The sequence below is a fragment of the Vulpes vulpes genome, chromosome 8 (genome assembly GCF_048418805.1).
Source record: "Vulpes vulpes isolate BD-2025 chromosome 8, VulVul3, whole genome shotgun sequence".
Classification (NCBI taxonomy): domain Eukaryota; kingdom Metazoa; phylum Chordata; class Mammalia; order Carnivora; family Canidae; genus Vulpes; species Vulpes vulpes.
The window spans coordinates 85,918,105-85,943,348 of NC_132787.1; the positions used below are offsets into that span (position 1 = coordinate 85,918,105).

The 25,244-nt window shown below is 34.9% G+C and overlaps 1 protein-coding gene across 30 annotated transcripts in view; it reads right to left on the bottom strand.

Moving 5' to 3' along the window:
- BIRC6 (baculoviral IAP repeat containing 6) overlaps window positions 1-25,244 on the bottom strand; it is a 228,936-nt gene that overhangs the window by 18,532 nt on the left and 185,160 nt on the right. For 28 of the 30 annotated variants that reach the window (XM_072767366.1, XM_072767364.1, XM_072767365.1 and 25 more), the window contains 5 exons: window positions 23,273-23,483; window positions 9,140-9,285; window positions 8,396-8,506; window positions 3,465-3,682; window positions 1,661-1,822 (listed from right to left, as the gene is read on the bottom strand). In XM_072767366.1, coding sequence (XP_072623467.1) covers window positions 1,661-1,822; window positions 3,465-3,682; window positions 8,396-8,506; window positions 9,140-9,285; window positions 23,273-23,483 — 848 coding nt within the window. Of the gene's footprint in view, window positions 1-1,660; window positions 1,823-3,464; window positions 3,683-8,395; window positions 8,507-9,139; window positions 9,286-11,987; window positions 12,161-23,272; window positions 23,484-25,244 lie in introns of those variants that run through there. The other 2 variants (XR_012003181.1, XR_012003179.1) reach the window with 1 other exon arrangement.

A 25,244-nucleotide genomic window follows, 5' to 3' on the forward strand; every position in this document is an offset into this window, starting at 1 on the left:
AAACTAATAATTTCATATAATAGGCAACTGATTTGGAAAATAAGTGGTCCTTAATAAAGCAGAGAAGTCCGTCTCCTTGCTATTCTTGCGATTACTCTGTGACTGAAATAATGCAAAATACACTAATTCATTTAGGATATAGTTGTATTAATAATTTAAAGAGACTTATATCTGAATAGCTCTGTATATTATTATTTAAGGTACTGTCAGACATTTGATTTTTAGAACATTCCTGTGACTATGAAGGCAGGTATTCTTACCTCTATCTATAGATCTAGAATCCAAGGTTAAATGTTACCAGTGTACAATACAGCAAAGACTATATAATTCAGGATATTCAACTCTCAGGCCCTTATCTGCTTCCCTATACCATTAAGTCTGTTTTTGTTTTGTTTTGTTTTTAGAGAGAGGGAGAGAGGGAGGAGAGAGAGAGAATGTTAAGCTGGCTCCACTCCCAGTGTGGAAGCTAAATCAGGGTTCAATCTCACGACCTTGAGATCATGATCTGAGCAGAAATCAAGAGTTGGATGGATGCTTAACTGAGCCACCCAAGCGCCCCTATACCATTACGTCTTAAGGAAGTAATTTCTTAAGTAAATTTTAGTATTTTACACTTAAATTCTATTCAGATTCTAGTCTCTCTCTTGAGTAAAGCCAACATTGCCATATCTTCTTTTCAGTTCAGTCAAAAAATATCTATTCTTCACTCTTCCACTAAAGTAAGGTTTATTTATCTCTGGTTAAATCTCCTGCAATAAACTCACAAAACAAATCCCAGTTTTATGATTTAAGTTTATGAAGAAGACAAAACCAAGGGAAAACTTAATCCACCTTTAATAAACCAGATCAACTTGAAAAACTTGCTTCTCTCATATCATCAAAGAAGTGTCTCCTTGTGAAGTCTATAAATTTTTTCTAACCATCTAGTAATTTTTAAACATGAAATACTTCCAGCATGGAATTCACTGCTGTAATTCCATCAAGTTACCCAAAATTACTTTGAAAAGTGATGATTGTTCTTTTAAATCTAATTTTAAAAGTTTTACTGCCGTATGAAATGCTTTTTATTATACCTCTTAGTCAACTTCCCTTTTAGATAGAATGCATCTTCCTATTTGTAAGAAAATATAAAACATTTCAACATAAATTAAGTGTCAAAAATAAGTTTACAATTATATGTATCATGAAAAACATGGATAGCTACGAAAGCAAAAAAAAGTGATGATACGCAAAAAAGGAATACAGAGTTGACAAGACCATGCTTTTGCCATTCAACTATCCTGAAGTACTTGTGAAAAGAGAACTGGAATTGGAGATACAGAAAGTAAAAAAAAAAAGGTGAGAGGCAAAGACAGACACTTGGCTCTACTACCTCCTGAGTGAAGAAAGCTCTCAACTGGCCAAGGAATATGTTGAGTAAGTTAGTCCCTCAGTAACTTCTTAAGACTCTAAGTGCGTCTCAACACTGTTGTTTCTGCCTTTTTTGGTTCCTTCTCTCTCTCATTCCTCAGGCTAATCTTTGCATATAGGAAAGAGAAGCACGAAGAAAGCCACGTAACTCTCAGAAAGAGATAACCAAAAGAAAGTTTTTGTTTAAATTACAAAGAACCTTTGGTTTCAACACTTTGGCATTAGAAACAAAAGGCCAAAATTATATTACCTTGCCATCATTATAAAGGTTTGGATTGAATCGCACGCTATGACCACCAGTTGTCTCTAGATTCACAAGAGGGGGTGAACTGGGATAATCTTGAGGAAAATATACGTCGAACTCAAAGCAGCCATTTGCATAAGGGGTGTCCGCTGGACCAGTTATCAGAACCTAGTATGCATATACAAATACACAAAAGTCCATGTCACTATTCCTAAACACTGCTTGCTATTTAGAAAAACACAATCCAACATGAAATAAGAACAACCTTCTTATATCCTATATACATTTCCACCAGAGTGTGTTAAAAATGAGGTTAAAAGTTAAAAATAACATGAGTAGGAAATGGTGTTAGATTAGGATTAAAGTTATTTAGTTCTGGTGAAAATGGGCTATTAAAAGAAAGATGGCATAACATCTTATGCCTTTTAATATTAAACCAAATACCTTTTAATATTAAGTTACTATTTTTCTGAGAGCTTTCCTTCATGATATTTCCTATAGTATTAAACAATTTGAAATTTTGCACATACTCATTATCACATCCACAAGGAAGGAGGGTAATTTTCTGCAATACATCTTCAGATAAGTTAATATTTTGAGAAGTAACTTAGTTTTAAGTATTTTTCTTTGGGATAATGAGACAAGTAGATAACAAGAATAAAAGTTTCTCATGTAACAATTTATGATAAAAAAAAAGGTTTTGAGAGAATAGTAGGTGTTTCTCATAGGGTTATTAGCAGTCTAAAAAAAAGCAGAGAACCCAAAATTGAGTATCAAAATTATTTAATGAATTTTGTTTAAGTCAATGATACTAATTGTGCAAGGCATGAGCAGCAAAGCCTCTGGTACTGAATAGTTGTGTGAAGGCAAGTGGCACTAGACAATCGGTGACAATTCTGATTTATGGTTGGGGGCTCCATGTTGGGATTTTTTTATTTAGGTACATCATAAGGTTTAACAGAGACACAGGCACAAGTCTGAACTTATGTGGTCCATTTAGTGATACAATACTTCCAGAAGCAATCATTCTATAAGTGGCTATTGTTTGTAACAAGGAAAAGGTAAGAGTGTGGTCAAATAGGCAGTCTATGAGATTTCTACTAAGAAATTATCCAAAAGAGCAAAACAAAGAAGTAAGCAGGCAAAAAAGCAAAATAGGGTCTTCAAATCAATGTGTCAATAGTTACAGCTGTGTATCTAAGAAGACAAACTATGGAACCCAGAATTAAATAACAAATGTAAAAAATGGTTTGTCACCATTCCTGTCCCTGTCACGTGTCAAATCTTTCTAATTTTCTTGCTGTAGCAATCACTTAGAATTAAGGCCAGGTCACCACAGTGTTAAAACATAAAGGTGCAGTTATTTATTACTGTACTACCATTACTAATTCACAGATCTTATGGTTCTGTAAATATATGAATTTCCTAGAAAAGGAAAGAAAAAAAAAAGGATAATCTTGAAGACTAATAGTATAAGACACAAGACAAATATCTTAGGTGACAAGGAAGAAATCTTTACACTTTCATCTACTGACCAACATTAAATCCTTTGATACTAAGCTCTTAAAACTATAGGCTGCATACAGCCTTTACTCAAGAAAGGTATTTTGGCATTTTCTTCTGAACTGTTATTTTGAAGAGCAGTCTCATACACATACTCTAACATTAAAAAAAGGACTCTTTTCATGAATGTCCAAAATGGTCAAGAGAATTTTTATTTATTAAAATTCATGTTATTGTTAGTGCTCTGTATGAATATTTGAATAATGACATCAGCTAGAGAGACAAGAGAAGCAGTTGTATGTTCTACCTTCATAATGTCAAGTCGTTCCTCATCACAGCGCACAAACACACTGGAAGAGGATGAAAGAGGCAGTGAGGTTGACAGTGTCACAGCTTCCTGGGCAAGGCGGCGGGCTCGGGCGGCACTGTTTGCATCATTTGCATTTTTCACCTGAGACATGTAGTGGTAATTTACTTTAAAACCCAACTTCCCATCTTCATCTTCAGAAACCATCTCAAATGTATCTGAAAGAAGAAGAAAAGAACACTGAAAAAAAAAAAAAAAGCACTAGGAACAGAGGATAGTTTTTATACTAACAATAATCGCAAATAAATCTCTAGCCCTTCTTCCACCCCACATGGAGAGGACTGAAGCATGGACGGGGAGTGCCATCAGTGAGACTATAACAGTGATGTATGGTGACAGATGGCAGCTGTCACATTTGTGGGGAGCACAGCAGAAGATCCAGAGATCATGAGTCACTGCTGTACACCTGAAATTAGTGGAACACTGTGTGTCAACCATACGCAAATCAAAGAAATTTTAAAACCCCACAAAATGCAGAAGACTGTGAAAAAAACAGGAACTATGCATGTTTATGTCACACCTACTGTTGAATGGATGGACTACGTAATGGAAGCAAAAGCAAGAAATGACTGTTTTTTAAAGATTTTATTTTTAAGTAATCTCTACACCCAACATGGGGCCTGAACTCACAACCCTGAGATCAAGAGTATGCTCTACGGACTGAGCCAGGCAGGCATCCCAAGGAAATGATTTTTGTCTACAACGTGAACACACTGATAGGTTATATCTATGCTATGACAGTGTAAAGCAGAAGACAATTTATTCTTAATATGAGTGGTATATAATATTTTTGCCAAAATAATTCAGAATACTAAATGGCAAAAAGCATTATTACATTTCAATTTTAAAGACAAGAATAGGTAGTTATATATTTCCACTGATTCTGGAATCAGAAAACAAACGTCCTAGGCTGAAGCTTACTCTTTCATTACTTTTGGAATTTAAGTTAATGGAATAAAAAGAGGATTATTAGGGTAATCTTTTAAGTACTTTGAGAAAATATAATGGGCTAATTCTTAACCATCTATTGAGACAGATTTAGAAAAGACTTAAAGTTATTCTTTACTTAAAAACTCTGTATACAATAGAAAGAAAAAAATAGATTTGAACTTCATTTCTAGTTCAGATTATTCCACCCTAACCAGTTAGTTACAACAAAGAGATTTATATAAATTTTAACACTAAATCAAAACGACATACAAGAGGAAATACTGTCATTAGAAGCAACAGTAAATTTTTATCTTATGTTCATATAATTCTAAATATATGGAAAAATTTTAGTCTTTTATTATAATTATCATTGATGCACTGAATCTCCCCAAGATATTTTTTTAAATTAAAAAAAATTATTTATGATAGTCACACAGAGAGAGAGAGAGGCAGAGACACAGACAGAGGGAGAAGCAGGCTCCATGCACCGGGAGCCTGACGTGGGATCCGATCCCGGGTCTCCAGGATCGCGCCCTGGGCCAAAGGCAGGCACTAAACTGCTGCGCCACCCAGGGATCCCTCCCCAAGATCTTAATAAGTACAAAGTTCTATGCTAGACTGTTTGGGTTAAATGATAAACAGAAAACTAAATCTGGGGATGCCTAGATGGCATATCGGTTGGGCGTTTGCCTTTGGCTCAGGTCGTGATCCTGGGTCCAGGGATCAAGTCCCACATTGGGCTCCCTGCGAGGAGCCAGCTTCTCCCTCTGCCTTGTCTCTGCCTCCCTCTGTGTTTCTCTCATGAATAAATAAATAAAATCTTTAAAAAAACCAAACAAACCCTAAATCTGCCTTCAAGTAGTTTATAATCTAGAAAAAGGGAGAAGACCTATAAAAGGTCACAGGTCTGTGCACTCCATGTTTAAAACAGGAGTGCCACAATATTTAATAGCTCTTTCAGAGAGAAAAAGAAACTTCTGGTGCATTTCTTGTGGAAATTATCACCAATTCTATAGGAGTAGAATCCAATCTAAGAAGAAATGTTGAGGGGTGCTTGAATGGCTCAATTGGTTAAGCGTCTGCCATTGGTTCACGTTATGATCCCAGGGTCCCTGGATCTAGCCACTGTGCTTGAGCAGGGAGCCTACTTCTCTCTCTGCCCCTCCCACTGCTCCCTCATAACTAACTAACTAACTAACTAACTAACTAACTAACTAAATAAATAAATAAATAAATAAATGTTGAAAGCTTTGAAAGCTTACTTTATCATATAGAACATATAACTGTTAACTGATCAAATGTACTGTCTTAGCAAAATTGATATTTCCTGTCAGTAAACTTGTGAACTGGAGTTCTTTCATCTGCCCGATTCTGCTGCCTTTCACATACTACAGAGATAAATTTCCCTTGAATTTTATAAATAGCAATCTGCCAGAAACAAACATGGACCCATTCCCATGTCTGGAGGAAAACTTTTCTACAACATATGCATAAGAGAACAGGATCTGCTAATACCAAACTTTTATTACAAGCTTCAATTATGGGCACCTGAGTGGCTTAGCTGGTTGAGAGTCTGACTCTTGGTTTCAGCTTGTGTCATGATCTCAGGATCATTAAGATTGGGCCCTGCAACAACTCTGCTCTCATCACGAATCAGCTTAATATTCTTCCTTTTCCTCTGCTCCTCCCCCTACTCACGTTTGCACGTGCACTCTCTAAATATATAAATAAAATCTTACCAAAAATATTTTCACAAAGTCTTTGATATCCTCTTCAAAAGGTAAAAATTCTCCTTTCCTTGAATATGGGCTAGACTTAGTGACTTACTTCTAATGAATAAAGCAGAAGCAGTGGTATACAACTTCCAAGACTAAATCATAAAAGGCAGTGTGAAAGCACAAACGTGCTTTCAGAGAAGGTAGATATATGTGAAGATACTTAAGAAGTACTATGGAGAGGCCTATGTGGCAAGGAGCTAAGGCCTCCTAACAACAGCCACATGAGTGAGCTCAAAAGCATAGCCCCCCAAAGCCAGTCACGATTTCATGACTGAAGGTCCCTCCAAAATCTTGAGAGCAACTTTGTAAGAGACTGTAAGCCAGAACCAGTATGCTGAACCATTTCTGAATTCCTGAGCCATGGAAACTGTGATATAGTTAACATTTTAAGCACCTAAGTTGTGGGAGTAATTTTTAATGCAACAAATACATCATATGGAGTAAGTTGATAAAATACTATAGAAACTACCCAGAGTCCAAAAAAGACATATAAACTGTTTTATTTTTTTTTTTTTTAAGATTTTATTTATTCATGAGAGACACACAGAGAGAGGCAGAGACACAGGCAGAGGGAGAAGCAGGCTCCATGCAGGGAGCCCGACATGGGACTTGACCCCAGGTCTCCAGGATTATGTTCTGGGCTGTAGGCGGCGCTAAACTGCTAAGCCACCCAGGCTGCTCGTAGACAATATTTTTGTTACTTTGGTAATCATTTATAGTTCCTGAATTTCCTGAATTCAAGTGCTTATTTATTTTTTCTTAAAGATGTATTTATTTATTTACTTATTTATTTATTATTTGGAGGAGAGAGCACACATGCAAGCATGTGTGTATGTGGCAGGGGTAGGGGGAGCGGGAGAGGGAGAATCTCAAGCTGACTTATTGCTAGGTGTGAAGACTGACAGAGGGGTTGATCCCACAACCCTGAGATCATGACTTGGGCTGAAATCAAGAATCAGACACCAAACTGACTGAGTCACCCAAATGTCCCCTGAATTCAAGTGTTTATCTTTTATTTTTATTTTTCTTAAAAGATTTTATTTATTTGTTCGAGAGAGAGAGAGAGAGAGAGAGAGAGAGAGAGAGGCAGAGACACAGGCAGAGGGAGAAGCAGGCTCCCTGCAAGGAGCCCGATGTGGGACTCGATCCGGATCTTGGGATCATGCCCTGAGCCGAAGGGAGACACTCAACTGCTGAGCCACCCAAGCATCCCAATTCTAGTGTTTATTAAACATAATGGTCATAACCTATCAATGTCTGGCACAATTATCCAAAAACATGAATTCCTTGGCAAAACTTACATTCTTTCTGAATAACAGCATATGCACTTCACCTCAATTCTTCCAATCTTAAGATGGTGAACAAGACCTTTCAAAGCTCTGCCTGAGTGCTTTATCATTTTCAGATATATCACTGCATGTGATTTTTATTGCAAACTTAGGAGGTAGGGTAGAGCAAAAGTTAAATGATTTATATGAAAGTTTCAAAGGCAGTATGACAAAAATCTATATATTTTTACTCTTGCTTTAATGTTCTTTTTCATATAGCCCAATTCTTTTGGCTGGTTCTCAAGGGTGGAAAAGAGGCACAGACAGTAACAGTTACTAATGGTCATCAGAATTTTGAATTCTGTGTTTATTTATAGGCTAGTACCTTACGGTGGAAGTTGATAGGCTCTTTACTTCAGTCTTGTCAAGAGTTTTAGAATTGGAAAGGCTATAGGTAAACTCTATGTAACTATGTTTTCCAAAGGCAAATCTCTTGGAATTCTAAAATGGTAACAGTAACAGACTTAGTCCAAAGTCCTAGGTCTTAGCTACTTTTACGCCAGGATATACAGCAATGGAGACTTCTTAAAATCACTTACTGCCTGTTTGTCAAACATTTGATTTTGTTTTTTTCCCCTAGGTTTCTAAAGAATCATGATTTCCAAATAGAACTAAAATATAGATATAAATTCAGAGATAAAAAGATGGTAAACATTTTTGCATGTGTGCACATATATATCAATATATATGCAGTGCACGAACACACAAATACATATGATATAACTCAGGGTGCAAGCAAATTTTTAAATCTTTAATTTACTAGGATACATTTCAGTAGCAGTTTACACAATGTGAAATGAGATCTCAAGAAATGAAGATTAAAATTTCAACTTACCAAACTGTAATTTCTTCATAACAGCCACATATTTTTCTTCAAGTGATTTCAATACTGATAAAGGTTTGGGTTTCATAGCCACCTTCTTTGAATATTCACCTAGTTTTTTTTCTGTTATTTGATATTTCAAGATAAATAACATAAACATACATTATGAAAGATTAAAACAAAAAACAATTAACTTCTAGAGTTCAAACTTTGAATTCCAAAAAGTTACCCAACTCTTTATAATTATCTTCCTATTGTACCATTTAAGAATAAAAGATTTCTTTTTATTTCTTAAATGTAACTAATAGGCCTAAACCCTCACCTTCAAACCTTAAATTCTTAAAATGTTAGTTTTATCTAATCACGCAGAACAGCTGAAATAAAATATATAATACAGATTTATTTATATATCCTATAGATAAGATATGAAAATACTAATTTCAATTCTCACATTGTCTTAATGTATTCTTTCCTATCCAATAGGAGGGCATTTCTCAATTTCATGACTATGAATAGGAAGGAAAAGAAATTGATCATGCATGCTGTCAGCCTACCAAATCTAGTCTTAATAATCATATATAATAGAAATAAATATTTTAAAATTAGATACTATTCATGATTAATTTGAAAACCTAACAACAAATTTTTAGGTAAAGGTACTTGCTTTGAAACCATTAGCAGAGAGGAAAGAGAGGCAGTTTAAAGTATACATCTCTGGAACAAAAGAAAAGCAGCACAAAAGCAGCAGTACTGTACCTTGATTGGCCTGCCGCAAACTGGTAGTGGCTGCATGGACGATCTCGGCAGTCTTCTGGATGTCTGGTACCAGCAGTGTCAGTCCTTCTGGTTCTTGATCAGATGCATCTGGTTTTACTCCTGTTTTAACATTTTCCCTTTTAGATCTGAATTTTTTTTTTAATATGGAAAGAAATGCAAGGAAAATTAAGATTTTAGGATTGAAATATAAGTACCTCCATAAATCAAAATGTGGTTAAAAAAATCAAAAGGATAGTATGTATTTCATTTGACACATATATGATATATAGCTGAAAGTAGTTTAAACTAGACTCGTTGCTTCTGAAGTCATACAATAATGCATAGTATAATAAAATTTTGGGTGGGTTTTCTCTTCATATGCAAAAATAAATAAAAATAAGAAATAAACATTGTAGAAATACTGTGAAAAGACCCAGATACTTGAAATGTCCTTGGATCCACACTTTTAAAAACACACTTAAAGTACTTATAAATACCTAAAAGCACAGAAATCACTTCTATTATCTAAAAGTGACAGAGGTGTATCCTCTAAGACTTGGGAGTCATAGGATCATATGTAGTTTTTCACATTAATACTATTTGTATTTCACTCAGAGTAAATGTATTAAACCCCAAGGGGAAAAATAAACAAGTAAAATGCAGGTTCACTGCTAGATTATCTTAATATAATGTGCTTTTATACATCAGAACTATATTTAAACACTAAGTTTTAGGGCATAATGATTTTAGAGGCATTCCCTATTCAGGATCTAAAATGTACCCCAACCTTATATCAAATTTTATATCATAATAGGATGCACCACAACGTCTAAGTGTATAAGGCATCAAAATGTTTCTTTAAATTTTCTAGATGAACACAGAATTTTAAGAGTCACTGAAAGGTAACAAGTGAATATCAATATCCTTTTTTCTATTTCAACTCTCAGCACATATTATTTACAAGATAATCATTACACTATTGCTTAGATACTAAAAGTTTATATCTTAGATACTAAAATTTACATCTTTGTCAATTCATTAAATAGATTAACTTAATACAAACTGAAATCACATATAAATAAAGGTGTTTAAAATATTCATGCTAAGGTATGACCTAGACTACACATTACTTACTTTTCTAGTTGTATACCTAACCAGCGAAACAACTTGGCAATTGTATTAAAACATATTTCACAAAGTGGGCATGGAGCCTTTGAGAACTATAGAAAGACTAACAGAAGGTAGAAGAGTTCTTAACAAAATGATATATTTATTTATATATAAATGAACTGTTCTTTAGCACAAAGACAAAAATCTGCTCAGAAGCAATTCAGTGCTTAACGTTAGGGAATATAAGAGGTAAATTAAGAACCACCACTCAGGTGGGTAGCAAGGGTAAACATGTATAGTATTATGCAAGTGTTTTGAACTGACTGCCATAGTGTGTGAAAAAACAAGTATCCACAGATATTTTTAACTGGAAGGTATATTGCCTAACATGGCAAGATGACTTGACTTAATGTGTCACTGGGTTATTGTGTTTTCTCCTATGCTCTTCCTACTTTTCCTGGTATAAGCAGTCACAGAGAACATATGGCCAACTTTCCTTTGCCACTTAGGACCATTTAATAGAGGTTATATATTACATCATTTCAGTCATCAACTTCTGTATATGTACAAATGTATATGAACATATATGTTTGCATGTATATGTAAGGGCAATATAGTAAGTGAACATTTTAGGACTGAAATATTAGGCATTTTAAGTGCTAGAATCAAATAAGATATTGTATCTTTTATAGCTATGAAATAAAGTTGAGATTATAGCTTATAGTGAGTCTGATAATTTTCTTAATAAACATATAATTCTGGTAGATAAGCTCAAACAGATTCTCAACTTCTACATTTACCAACAGCTATACGCTGCTTGATAGTATTCCTTTTGAATTTATAAGGATTCTCTCTTCCTGCCAATTATAAATTATTCTCCCTCTAATACCAGGGCTTAAAAAATTCTTAATAGGGCTATTGACCATAATAGGAAAATAATAGTAAGTAGTTTGAAAAAACAGAAGAGTTATGGTTATAGCTATAGCTGTAATAAAGATGATTTCCTAAAACCTGTCATCAAACAGTTGATCCATTGTACGCTCAATGAAGATTTCACTTGAGAAACACATATTGCCAAGCAGAGAAGAAAGATATGGAAGTGAAGCTCATTTTTGCAGAATTAGGGTATTTTCTCCTTGAAGAAATAAGAATGTCTGGCATGGAGAGTCAACTGCATCAATGCAATTTAGAGCAAGTTATCCTTGGAAAAAGTACTCATTCTAAATTTCAAGCCCTATACATGAATACCAATTTCCTAATTCCAGTTTTTAAAAGATTAGTAGGAGGCATTCCTATTATTACAATAGTTAAAATAGGATGGTACATTTTATATATTTTTTGACCACCAAATGAGAAAAATACTTAAAAAGTACAAAAATCTACAAAAGATTAAAAAATATTTTTTATATCAAATGTGTGAAAGAAATGATCTTACATATCTCATTTGGAAGATAATGGTTAACTCATAAAACAGGTATTTTAGACCTTTACACCAGGTTCAAATGAGAAATTTTTATGTGAATCATCTTCTTGACAAACACATACAGGAGAAAAAGGAATACTGTCCAAAAGGCAAGAGTACTTCAAATATACGAAGAACACACACTCCCTGCCTAATGAGGACTACAACTAGTCATTGTCTAATATTAAAAACTACAGCCAGTAGGTCTCTTTTCTATAAAAGTTGCAGGTTACTGTCAACCCATATGTAGGCCCAGCTCATGAAAAAAGGCCATACCTTAGCTCACATCCTGAAGTCTGTGGGAAAAGCTATTTGAGTTCAAGGCACCTAGCTGGAAGTAGGTCTTTGAGACTGACAATGGATCCAACATGGTAAAAGCAATCAGCGACGGCCGCTACCATGGTATCCGCTGCTTTGTGCATACGTTGAATCTGGTTGTGATCACTGCCCTGAAGAAATACGAGGAATCAACTGAAGTTTCTACTATTGCACAGAATTATCTGCAAACATTTTCCACTATGCTGTGAATTCCAACTAAACGGCTAACAAATTAAGCAAATTTTGGCTCTGTGACATATAATCTGAACTAGGATGTGAGCAAAATGGGTAAATCTTTCTTGTAAAAACAAAAGAAAAAAACCCCATAACTCAACATTCAGTTATAGTGACCTGCCTCTGCTAACACTATCACCCAAAATAAGTTGGATTTTTGTTAAGACTAAATGCAAAATATTGGAATTATATTCTTTTATAATCTATAAACTGAAAACAGCTTAATATAGCCATTTTCTTGGTAGAGCTTTAGGAAAGATCATCTCCATTCCCTGCACTCCTAATTCTAAAGTCAAAACTATCACACAATTGAAACAAACATTTAAAAAGCAGAGCCATGTTGAAGAAGTAATCTGTAGACAATATGCTGAAAATGTCCAGATTCCAGAACTATTAAGAATTAGCATCTTAGAGAAGATTCTAAAACTATAAGCAAATGAAACTTCTATATTTTGCTGTATACCAATGGGTCACATAATACTCCATAGTTCTAAAGCTGTTTGCCAGAGATTAAAGTCTAAAACAAATTAAGATTAAAAATAAGCAGAAAGATTAAAAAATATTACTGTGGAGAACTATTTGCTTCTAATTATCTTCAGAAAACATGAAAATATTCTTGAAATGCACCAGTAAATGGAGCAAAGACTTGTGTAAGATGAATGCTTTCCACTGTAAAAACTTAATTTTTAGCTGATTCCCTTTTGTTTTTAAACTCTTTCCAAATGGAAGTACCAGTTTTAGTTTTCAACATGATTTGAAACTCAAACTAAAATCCTATCTTGGGAAGTATAAATGAGCACAATAAGAGAAGGAAATACTCAAAAGAGAGGTATGAGAGGGTTTTAATAATAAATCTTGATTTCTAGATTAAATAACAATATAAATTTTAGGTTAAACATCACAGGACAAAACGAAGGTACTGTGTACTACTGTGGAGTGGAATAGCCACAAATAATATGCTTCATCAAGAGACAATCCAACTGAGGTAAATAAAACATAGTAAAAACAAATGTTGGCACTGCCATCTCCATCACTGAGTAAAAGGTTGATGGACTACTAAACCTGTTCAAGGTCATCAACAAAGAAACTTAAAAAATATATATATATGTATGGTTACAACAAATGCTTCCTCGCTATGAAACTAGGCCTCTTTCATTCTGTAAGCGTTAGAAGTAGAGGAAAAAGAGGTGGAACTAGGAAATGTTTTTTCAACAGAAACAAAAGTAGGAGGCTGGAACTGAAATTCTTTGCTAACTGACTGAAGCCCTCAAAGAAATAACTTAAAGCAATTATAGTAAGAGAATCTGATAGAAAATATGCCTTTTTAAAAGGAGGTCAACTAAATCCTATTGCTTAGACAAAAAGGAATTGGATATTTCTACAAGAGAATTCAGTTACTTTTAAATATGATGAACTTCTTCAGGAAGACACTTTGAGATATCTAAGAAAACCAGCAATAAAGGAGGGCCACACTTCAATGCTGTTTAAGAGGAGTGCAATGTCCAGAGCACCTTAAACTCAGCATAGAGGCATTTGTGTTGCATCCTCATTAGCATTTCAGATTATTTGACTGATAGCAAGTCCCTCTTTCAAATTTTTGGTGGAATATCAAATACTAAATATAGTACATATGATTATTTGCCTACTGGAATCAAGCAGGAAAAGTCCACATATAAGATTAAACAATTGCCTTTGTTCCTGCTCCAAAAAAGCTATGAAGTGTTACATTTATTCAAAAGTAAAACCAGACTACTATGGCTATACTCTGTGTTTTGAGATAACACAGGTTGGAACAGTGAACAGAAATTCAATTTCACCACGACTGATATGTAAAAGCTGAAGGGGTAACATCTTCACAGTGTAGACGATTTTGTGGGCAACAGAATGAATTTTCACACTAGACAATTATATTTCAAGTGGAAATGATTATGTGTGTGTGTGTATAACACTCTATACTTATATAAAAGTTTAAAGTATGATGCTACACATCCCTTTATTAATGGAAGTGTGTTGCTTTCGAGTTCTTTCATGCTTAAGTCTAAAATAAAATATGGATCAATAACTGGTCATATATGGGGGACTGTTTTTACTTGGTCTTCATTTTCAAAGATTAATTTTAGAGAGATCGAGTGGGAGCCTGTCGTGGGACTTAGCTCACAATGGTGAAATCATGAACTGAGAGGTAATCAGAGTCGGAGGCTTAATGGACTGAACCACTCAGGCGTCCTGCTTATTCTTTAAATATCAAGTACTGCTATATAAATTCTCTTTTAGATTTTGAGGGAGAGAAAGAGAAAGAGAGAGAGAGAGCAGAGAGAGGGGGGAAGGGCTGAGCAGGGAACCAGACTCTGGGCTCAATGCCAGAACCCTGAGAACCCTGAGATCATGACCTGAGTCGGAGGCAGATGCTTAACTGACTGAGCCACCCAAGTGCCCCTAATTCTTTCTTGACAAGGGAGTTAAAGATACTAGAAATATAAGGTATATTAAAATAGCAATAAAAGTCAGGAGATGAAAAAATAAGAGGGTGTGTGGGGGATAGGGAGAGGCTTTTTACAACATAGAGAAAACAATTTTATCACCTCAACACACTACCCTACAACACAGAGAAAACAATTTTATCACCTCAACACTACCCTAATTTATGCAAGTTGATACCAAATCAGTTTGAAAAGACAATAGAGGAAAAATTCATATACCAATAACTGAGAAATTTTCAGGAGTGCTTTACATTAATTCGTTTAAGTAAGAGAAACATCAAATGGCTAAAGCTGACTCACTCTTCACCTAAGTGATAATTATATAAAGTTGCTCCCTGCTCATGTACTAGAGAGACCAAAAAACAGTGAGGCTTAGGTTTACTTCAGTAATTTAGTAACTACTACTTAGGCACAACTCAAATGCTATGCACATCTAATGAAATATGCTGCCTTTAATGGCCTATCATGACTTGAAAATTCTGAAAATTCTTCAGGGTAATGAAAAAAGATGAGTAAAGGGAAGTATCAGAAAAACTGTGTAGAATTTGCATTATTAAATATATTTTTATAATTATTAAAAACAAAATTTTCAATTAGAAAATAACTTTACTTCACTGTCAACATTTAAAAAATTATATATCCTGAGTATCTAAAGCTGCTTCAGAAACAAATCCACCTCCCCAATTTCTAATTATTCACTGATGCACAAACTGAATTGTTCTTTGGAAGATAAGTTTAACTTAGTGGATAAATATATTTGACTGGGACATAGGAGATATGAGTTATCACAGGTCTGTCATTAAGCATCAGAGAACCCAGATCAAATCACAGTATTTATGGACCTTATTTTCCTTCATTTATAAAAAGAAGGATCCGAACTACCTGAGTTCCAAAGAGTCCTCTTATAATAAAGAAGATGAGATAAATATATATACAATGAACTACTACTCAACCATAAAAAAAGAAATGAATTCTTGCCATCTGCAAGGCATGGATGGAACTAGAGGGTATTATGCTAAGCAAAGTAAGTTGTCAATTAGAGAAAGACAATTATCTATGATCTCATTTATATATGGAATTTAAGAAATGAAACAGGATCATACGGGAAGAGAGGAAAGAATAAAACAAGATAAAATCATAGACAATGAAACTCTTAATTACAGGAAACAAACTGAGGGTCACTGGAGGGGAGGGAGGTGGGGGGATGGGGTAACTGGGTGGTAGACATTGAGGAGGGCACATGATGTAATAAGCACTGAGTGTTATATAAGACTCATGAATCACTGACCTCTATCTCTGAAAATAATAATAATATTATGCGTTAATTGAATTTAAATTTTAAAAAGTGCATTTGGTAAAATGAGTAACATCAAAAAGTCTTCATATGAAAGGGCTGTCATTCATAATATTTAAGGAAGAGTAAAAAAAAGTAGAAAAAAAGTAGAATGTGCAAATTAAAAGTCTACTACTTTAAAAAACTTAGAATTATTACCATTTATCTATAGACATTCTTTTTTTTAAAGATTTTATTTATTTATTCATGAGAGACAGAGAGAGAGAGAGAGAGAGAGAGAGAGGTGCAGAGACACAGGCAGAGGGAGAAGCAGGCTCCATGCAGGGAACCTGATGTGGGCCTCGATCCCGGATCCCCAGGATCACGCCCTGGGCCGAAGGCAGGCGCAAAACCGCTGAGCCACCCAGAGATCCCACCTATAGACATTCTAATATATTTTAAATCACTCTTTGCTGCTAATTTAAAAATATCTATTCTCTAAAAAAAAAGTCTCCTTATAGCTCTAAAATCTACAGATAACATGGAACAGCTTACTTATTGCAATGTGCATAGAAGGATTTGTTACAAACCAAATCTTACTCAGCAAGACACTTCGAATTCTGTAATTCAGAATGCTTAAAATAGCGTTTGAGATAAAGATAGTGGAGACTGTCCGGAAACGTAAAGCTCATATAATGTAATCTGATAAGGAATAATCATTTCATATTGTTATGTGATACTGTGGAGACGGAAGTATTAAATCAATTTATAATTTGTTAATCCCTTAAATAGTAGAATAAGTTGTATTTTGGCATTTGATCAAAGTGTTTTTCAAGAACCAGCTAAGCCTCTAGCCATTCTACACACATGAAGCCTAAGTGATCAATGAACTATTCTGGTAAGAGGTAGCGATGGTGTATCTGAAGTAAAGGGCAATGGACTTGTCTTTCTTCATAAAAATTTTGTTTTTAAAAATGAGCATCATAGGCATCAAGAGACTGGGGAGTGACATGCCAGATTTATAACCTATTAGTAAGTTTTTAATGTTAAACTCTTTTTTTTCTTTTTTAAAGATTTTATTTATTTATTTATTTGACAGAGAGCACAAGCAAGGGGAGCAGCAGGCAGAGGGAGAGGGAGAAGCAGGCTCTCCACTAAGCAAGGAGCACAACTGAGGCACAATTCCAGGGTAATTCTCAAGAAAAAAGAAAGGAAATCAATAAAAGCACAGAGGCCGAAACACAAATACTATACTAATCAAAATTATTTCACACTGGCAGAACAAAAGGCATGCGAGGAATACTCTGGAGTTCTGCCTGCCTAAGTCATCAATCTGACAGTTACGAAAATTTGTCTTCATCAGATTCTGACCCCCTATAATTGGTTCAAAATTAAGTGGCAGTGACTCTGGATCATCAATGAATACCTATCACAGTCTGTCTTTGGCAAGTGGGTAACTCTGCTGACACCTTGCATGCATCTTTGCCTTCTATTTGATAAACGTGCTCTCTTGTTCTCAATGCGTTTCCTCACCATCTCTCTAGCTCTTTTGGTCCCTGAGGAACTATTTCTTTCCACTGCTTGTAGGCCTAAATATTAAAAAGTATTAAACACAAAAGTCATTAAATCACAAAACTGAAGGGAAAAAGCTAGAAATTAAGACTTTATGAATAAAATAAACAAGAAGCCAGTAATTTTTTTCTGCATTAGTCAAGAAAGGATTACCAGAAAGACAAGAGTGTTTATGATTAGGAAAATTTGTAATCACCAACAAGGGATTTAATTCCACTTAGAGCATAAGCCCTGTATTTATGTGTGCATAAATATCCAACTCTTTGTTCTTCACAGGCGCCTAGGATAGCAGTGGACAAGCAAAGGAAATGGAGCTCTTTATCATTTTGGAAGTCCTCTGTTCTTTCTACCAAAGCGATTACTAAGGTGGCTTTTGAACAATGTCTCTGAAATAAAGTAATAAGCTACCTTAAATGACTGAGGCAAAGTTAAATAGAACCAATATTGATAGTTTAATTAGCCATTTCCCCATTTTTTGGTGAAATTATTATAAAAAGTATCAAAGGAACAAGAAAGAAATACAAAATTTCCGGATGAAAGCATCCTGAAATGCTCCAATACTGTTTAGGTTTTAAGTGATAGATCATGGAAAAAAATGGCCTAAGTAGAAAATTACATTTAACCTTACAGGCACAGCTGTTTTCAGATGGCTACACAATTAATGGACAAAACATGTCATCTACATTTTAAAAAATCAAATCCCGAAAAAATTTCTGATGACTAATTACCTTTAATCTTGTCTATTTCAGTTGGAAAATGTTGAATATAAAATTCTCTATTTTGAAGTGATACTTTTGCCTATTCTTTTGTGCTTCCAAAAGGGAACGTTATTCATGATTTAATGCTTACTAACAATCAGTCAAAAGCAATAATAATCAATTTGTCTATGTTAACCATTAGACTCAAATCAGCTCTATACAGTTACATATTGTGAATCTTGAAAGGACAGGTTAAGGAAGGTGGTGGATAGTAAAAATATAGAATCATGAATAAAAGAATATTAAAATAGTATTGACTTTAGGAAGTTTAATGTACAGTAAATATTTAACAACTGCCTAGGGAATGGTCAACTTTAAGTCAGAAAAGAGGGATATTATAAACCAGAAGTACTACATTCATTCTCTAGTGCTCTGGTTTACATCAAATATCAACCCCACCAGAGTACTACATTACTCATCAAACTATCCCATAAGAAATCAACATTTTATTAGGGTATAATTATAATTGAAGGGCATTTGAAATGCATCTTAGAGTCTATTTTTTCAAAACTTAAAATTCAGAAGCTACTTCTTTTTTTTTTTTTTTTTTTTTTATGATAGTCATACAGAGAGAGAGAGAGAGGCAGAGACACAGGCAGAGGGAGAAGCAGGCTCCATGCACCGGGAGCCTGACGTGGGATTCGATCCCGGGTCTCTAGGATCGCGCCTTGGGCCAAAGGCAGGCGTCAAACCGCTGCGCCACCCAGGGATCCCTAGAAGCTACTTTTTAGATATATGTATGTGTGGACATTGATGGAGATGAATATATAATTATATCTCATACACATAATAGCAAAAAAATCACTAATCATAGAACTACTAGGCATAAAAGGCATTCCTGTGGGGTTGTGCCACTGTGGCAACAACTCTAGTTCTTCCTCTAAGCAGTCATTCTTGCTCAAGGCTTAGAGTATATAGATAAAGTTGGGTGATGAAATCTGATCTCTGAAATCCTTTCAGTAGCTCATCACCACACTTAAGAGTAAGTAACCGTAAATACACCATTTCTCAACTTCTAACTCCTGCTTTCCTCTTCAGCCTCATCTCCCACTCATCTACCATACCCAGTCATACAAAATTTCTTTAGGTTTCCCTGAATATGTGATACTTTGTTTCATTGCTAACATTATTCTCAGTTTGGTATATCAACGAATGACCTACTTTATTTAGCTAATTCTTATTTTTTAGGTATCCAAATCAGGTTTGATTCTTCAGTAATATCTTATTCTTCTAATATGCCATGTACTGTGTAATTAAAACTGTCCAGTTATTGTTTACCTCATTTATCTGTCAGTCCCTTAGAAGAAGGATCCAATTTTCCTGCTATGCTCTCATGAACATTCAATAAACAATCTGCTAAATGAACAAATCAGACAGGCTCTTGTGACCAGGCCAGCTCTCTGCTATCTAAATACAATCACAGATTTCAAGATTTTATTTATTTGGGAGAGACAGCAAGAGAGAGCATAAGCAGGGGGAAGAGGGAGAAGCAGGTTCTCCCCTGAACAGGGAGCTCAACACAGGGCTGGATTCCAGGACCCTGGGATCATGATCTGAGCTGAAGGCAGACGCTTAACCGACTGAGCCAGCCAGGTGCCCCAAACACAAACTTCTAACACACAAGTCTGGCAATATCCAGGTCAATTATCTGCCTTTACAGTTTCTTAACAGTATCTTTCTGTTTCCTCTTACAGAGAGTTTCTAGCGTGGTTGGGGGCAGAGTCATAATCTCCTTCACTCTTTGAATTTTGAGGTCAAAATCAATTAGCGACAGAATAATCTCAATCAGGTTATTCCCAGCAGGAAAGTAAACTTCCCTTCAGCACGGGATCAAAACATTTCATTTCTCTCATCCACAATAAGAAGATAAAAATTGTATAAAGATATAAAGAAGACATAATTTAAATGAAATGAACCACAATTATCAACTAGAGACCTTTTGCAGAGCACACAGCAAATCTATTTTTTATTTAAGATAACCAAATGGTTAAACATATTAAAATTTCATTTGAAGGGAAAATTACTGCCCTTTGTGTATGCTTGGTTAAAAAAAAAAAAAGGAACAAGTGAGAAGTTAAAAAGGAAAAAAAGCCAATATGGTATATAATTAGTAAACAAGTACTAGCTCTCACTTAAGAAGAAAAAAAGAAAAACTATACTAAAAAGATGTACTTTATTCACCCTTACATTTATTACTGAGGGCAGAGATAAAAATAATGTAAAAATTTTCTGAGCTGAAATACACCTATACATTACTTTCAAGGCCATACCTCTAAACCCTGATAATACAACAAGGCTTACCCAGAAATGATCAATGAACAGAACATATTTGCTTTGACCATTCTCAAGAGTATTCTGGGTTTTTAAAAAAAAATACAGATGGGCTGGGGTAGGCAGGTAGGGGGAGGGGAAGTTTTATACTTTCAGACAGTGTTAAAATTAAACTTAGCCAATTTCTGTGGGTATGAAGTCTATAAGGAAAGTGGACTATGCTGATCTCTTTATCAGAGTTCTATTATAATGAAAATATGAAAAGAAATACATCTTTAGTCCTGATAGGCTGGAAGATAATATATTTTATCCTCTCACTCTGTGAAGTGGAAAATGAATTCTCGATGTACCAAATGTTGAAAGGCAAGTAGAGATGTTATAATATGTATGTCTTTGATGGTTTCCTTTTCTAACACAGGTTGTAAAATATAATACATATCATGAATAGTCCTAAGAATATTCAAATCCTATGGTAAAACTCACTAACATTGTTACTTTATCACTAAAACAAGTTATTAAAAGGTTACTGTACAGTCACTGTAAAGATAAAATAAAACAAACTGAATAATCATTATGATCTTTACATCTATGTTTCATTGGTACAGGATTTAGAAGCCTGAAGTGCCATTTTTCTTACTGAAGGAGGAAAGAATGTGAAGAGTAATTTTTTCCAGTAGAAAAGGAGGAAAACAAAAAGCTCCAATTAAATGAAAGTCAGTTACCCTCTATCTGAAATTGTATTTTATAGTGAATCATCAATATATTTTATACAGAAGTCAAGTTTACTTTTAAAAAATTATACTGCATATATTATGGAAACAGGAAATATATTAACTTAGGAAAAGCAACAAAAAAGGTGCTCTAAGTACACAAAGTCCATTCACTGCAATAAGTATCTTCCATAATTACCTTAGAATTCAATACAGTATAACACCATTTTTGCAGGATCCAACAGAAATTATAACTTAAGGAAATATATAATATAAAGAGTTTTTCTTATTTTACTGGTCTTACGGTCACATACCACCATAAATTTGTGATATTATTTTTAATAAAAGTTAATTATGACTGCATTCCACATCTTCACACAATTTTTTCATCTAAGAAATAAAATTTTCCTGGGAAAAAACAATGTTTCATATATTTTCAATTTTGTTATCAATTAGTACTATACACCTCATAACGCAGAAAGATGAGATACAGAAACACAGGACAAGATTCCCCTAAAAATATACACAAGGGCAATTTCAAAGTTTTGTATATTTTATATTATTTTGTCAAGAAATATGTTTATTATACAGTAAGGAACAGAGATTGCCAGGGTACAGACTGGATGTTCAATGAGACATTAGCTCAATTAGAGGATCAGACCCTCAGTTCAATTATGACATGACACTATTTTTAGGTATGCCAGACGCCTACATTTCTTGTTAAGATTTTTGCCGTGATGAATGATGGGACCATACATAATATTCTCTTCTCTATAACACAAATAATCTTCCATCAGAGATTATATACCTTTACATATTCCTTCCCTGGTAAAAGAGTAGTATGAACCTACAGGTTTTTATGTTTCTACCAACTGGTTCTTCTTTAATCTTTTATCCAATTTACAATTCTTAACTGCCTGGCAGTGAGTCACAACCTTTTAAAGTGATAGTGAGTACAAAAAATAAATAAGTACAAAATTACTGCAGCAGAATAAAGAAAAAAATTACTTTTTCAGTGACCAATTCTCTGCCATCATTTGATGTATATTGTGTTTCTCAAATTTTAGTATTTTAATTTAAAAAATAAGTGAAAATAGGTAGAAAAAATACATTGTCAAGATGGTAAAGAAGATTATCTGACTCAAAAGACCACGGCCAAAAGAATAAATTTCTACCGGCAGTATAAATACCTTAAAAATCAAAATTTCATTAAATGACAACCACTGAACAGATTCTGCTAAGAACAATTTTTACTACATTACTTAAAAAGAGTTTTTTTAAACATCTGAATCTAATGAGGTATAAACCTAAGCCAAAAATTCATTTAACAAATTTACCAAGAAGATAAATATTAACTTTACTATAAATACGACAAAACAACTGAATCCTCTCACTTCTAAAAAAGATTATAGCATGAACAGTATCATATATCAAAATGAAACAGAAGTAATCCATAAACCCAACAATTCTATTTCTATTTCTATGAATCTACTGTGTGGGGATTTGTACAAGCTTCAAAAGATGTATGTCTGAGGTTATAAACAGAAAATAGCCCAAATGTCCACTAATGATTAAGTAAAATATAGGATCTACAATGAGTAACGGCAGTATTAAGAATATGTCAGCTAGTATGTATTTATTGGTGCTAAAACGTGTCTTTGGTCTTAGTACTGACTAAATGAGCATCCATCTGTATACTAGGTACAATATAACAAAATTTAAGATAAACTCCAAACCTATACCTGTTAAGACTACACAAGGAGAAGTCTGACAAGCCATTGTGAATAAATGTTTCTGTAGGATTTGGTGGATATTTTTTTCTTTGTAGTTTAGATCTTGCTTGTATGCATGTGTGCTTAATCAACATATTTCATTTAAAAAACACATAGCTATTTTAAAAAGACTGGTAGAAGCACAATCAAGAGAAATGAACCAAGTATACTACCTTAAACGGTTGGTGTAGGTATCAACACAGGTCTTCATTTTGGCTAACAATGTACCAACAGAAGTTTGACATTCTGACTGTTCCTCTTCCTCTTCACCGTTCTCTGTAGAAAGAGGCAGCAGTAGGGGCACCATGGACGTACAAGAAGCAATGGCCCGGAGCAATTCCAGCAGAGCTCGATAGAGTGGCACATGTCTTGCCATGTCAAGAACTGTAAGAGGTAAAGGGGAAAGCATAAAATGAGAACATGTACAATTACAATGTAAAAGTTAAGTCCACACAGCCATATAACTTCTACTCAGACCTTTTTTTTTTTCTTTAAGATTTTATTTATTTTGAGAGAGAGAGAAAGAGCACACACACGAGCAAGTGGGAGGGGCGGAGGGAGAAAGAGAATCTCAAGCAGATGCCTGGTTAAATGCAGAGTCTGACATGGGTCTGAATCACACGACCCTGAGATCATGACCCAAGCCAAAATCAAAAGCTGGACACTTAACCATCTAAGCCACCCAGGTGCCCTGCTCGCTCACTCACTCTTTCTTTCAAATAAATAAATCTTAAGAAAAGAAAGAAAGAAAGAAAGAAAGAAAGAAAGAAAGAAAGAAAGAAAGAAAAAGAAAAAAAGAAAAAGAAAAAGAAAAAGAAAAAGAAAAAGAAAAAGAAAAAGAAAAAGAAAAAGAAAAAGAAAAAGAAAAAAAAAAAAGAAAGAAAGATAGATCTGGCTCTCTGCTCAGTGGGGTCTACTTCTCCCTTTCCCTCTGTCCCTCTTCCCTGCTAGTGCTCTCTTGCTCACTCTCAAATAAATAAATAAATAAAAATCTTAAAAAAAAAAAAAAAAAGACTAGGGATCCCTGGGTGGCGCAGCGGTTTGGCACCTGCCTTTGGCCCAGGGCGCCATCCTGGAGACCCGGGATCGAGTCCCACGTCGGGCTCCCAGTGCATGGGGCCTGCTTCTCCCTCTGCCTATGTCTCTGCCATTCTCTCTCTCTCTCTCTCTCTCTCTGTGTGACTATCATAAATAAATAATAAAAGAAAAAGAAAAAAACAAAAAACAACAACAAAAAAGTCTAATAGCCCACATAATACTTTATAGCCAAAATTCATTAGTAATAAAATGGAATTTTATTTTCAAAATTAACTTGAGGGATCCCTGGGTGGCGCAGCGGTTTGGCGCCTGCCTTTGGCCCAGGGCATGATCCTGGAGACCCGGGATCGAATCCCACGTCAGGCTCCCGGTGCATGGAGCCTGCTTCTCCCTCTGCCTGTGTCTCTGCCTCTCTCTCTCTCTCTCTCTCTGTGTGACTATCATAAATAAATAAAAATTTAAAAAAAAATTAAATTGAGGGATCCCTGGGTGGCGCAGCGGTTTGGCGCCTGCCTTTGGCCCAGGGCGCGATCCTGGAGACCCGGGATCGAGTCCCACGTCGGGCTCCCGGTGCATGGAGCCTGCTTCTCCCTCTGCCTGTGTCTCTGCCTCTCTCTCTCTCTCTGTATGACTATCATAAATAAAAAAAAAATTAAAAAAAAAATTAAATTGAAATGACAAAGCCACTATAGCTCAGGCAAAATAAAATGATATGATCAGTTTATCAAAGATATATAATTCAGTAGATCAACTGGTTAGAAAAAAAGAGTTAACTAAGATTTTCTTAAAGATTTCATTTATTTATTTGACAGATAGCAAGGGAGCACAAGCAGGAGGAGTGGCAGGCAGAGATAAAGGGAATAGCAGGCTCCTCCACTGAGCAGGGAGTCCAATGCAGGGCTCTGATGCAGGGCTTGATCCCAGGACTGTGGGATCACAACCTGAGCCAAAGGCAGACACTTAACTTTAAGACTGAGCCACCCAGATGCCCCTATACTAACTTGTAATAATTACTAGTTCAAATCAAGTGTTTTTTTAAAACTACATGCATCCAAGAATGAATTCCCTACTCTAAGAAAATGTACTACTTCTAAGGCTTTTATAAGT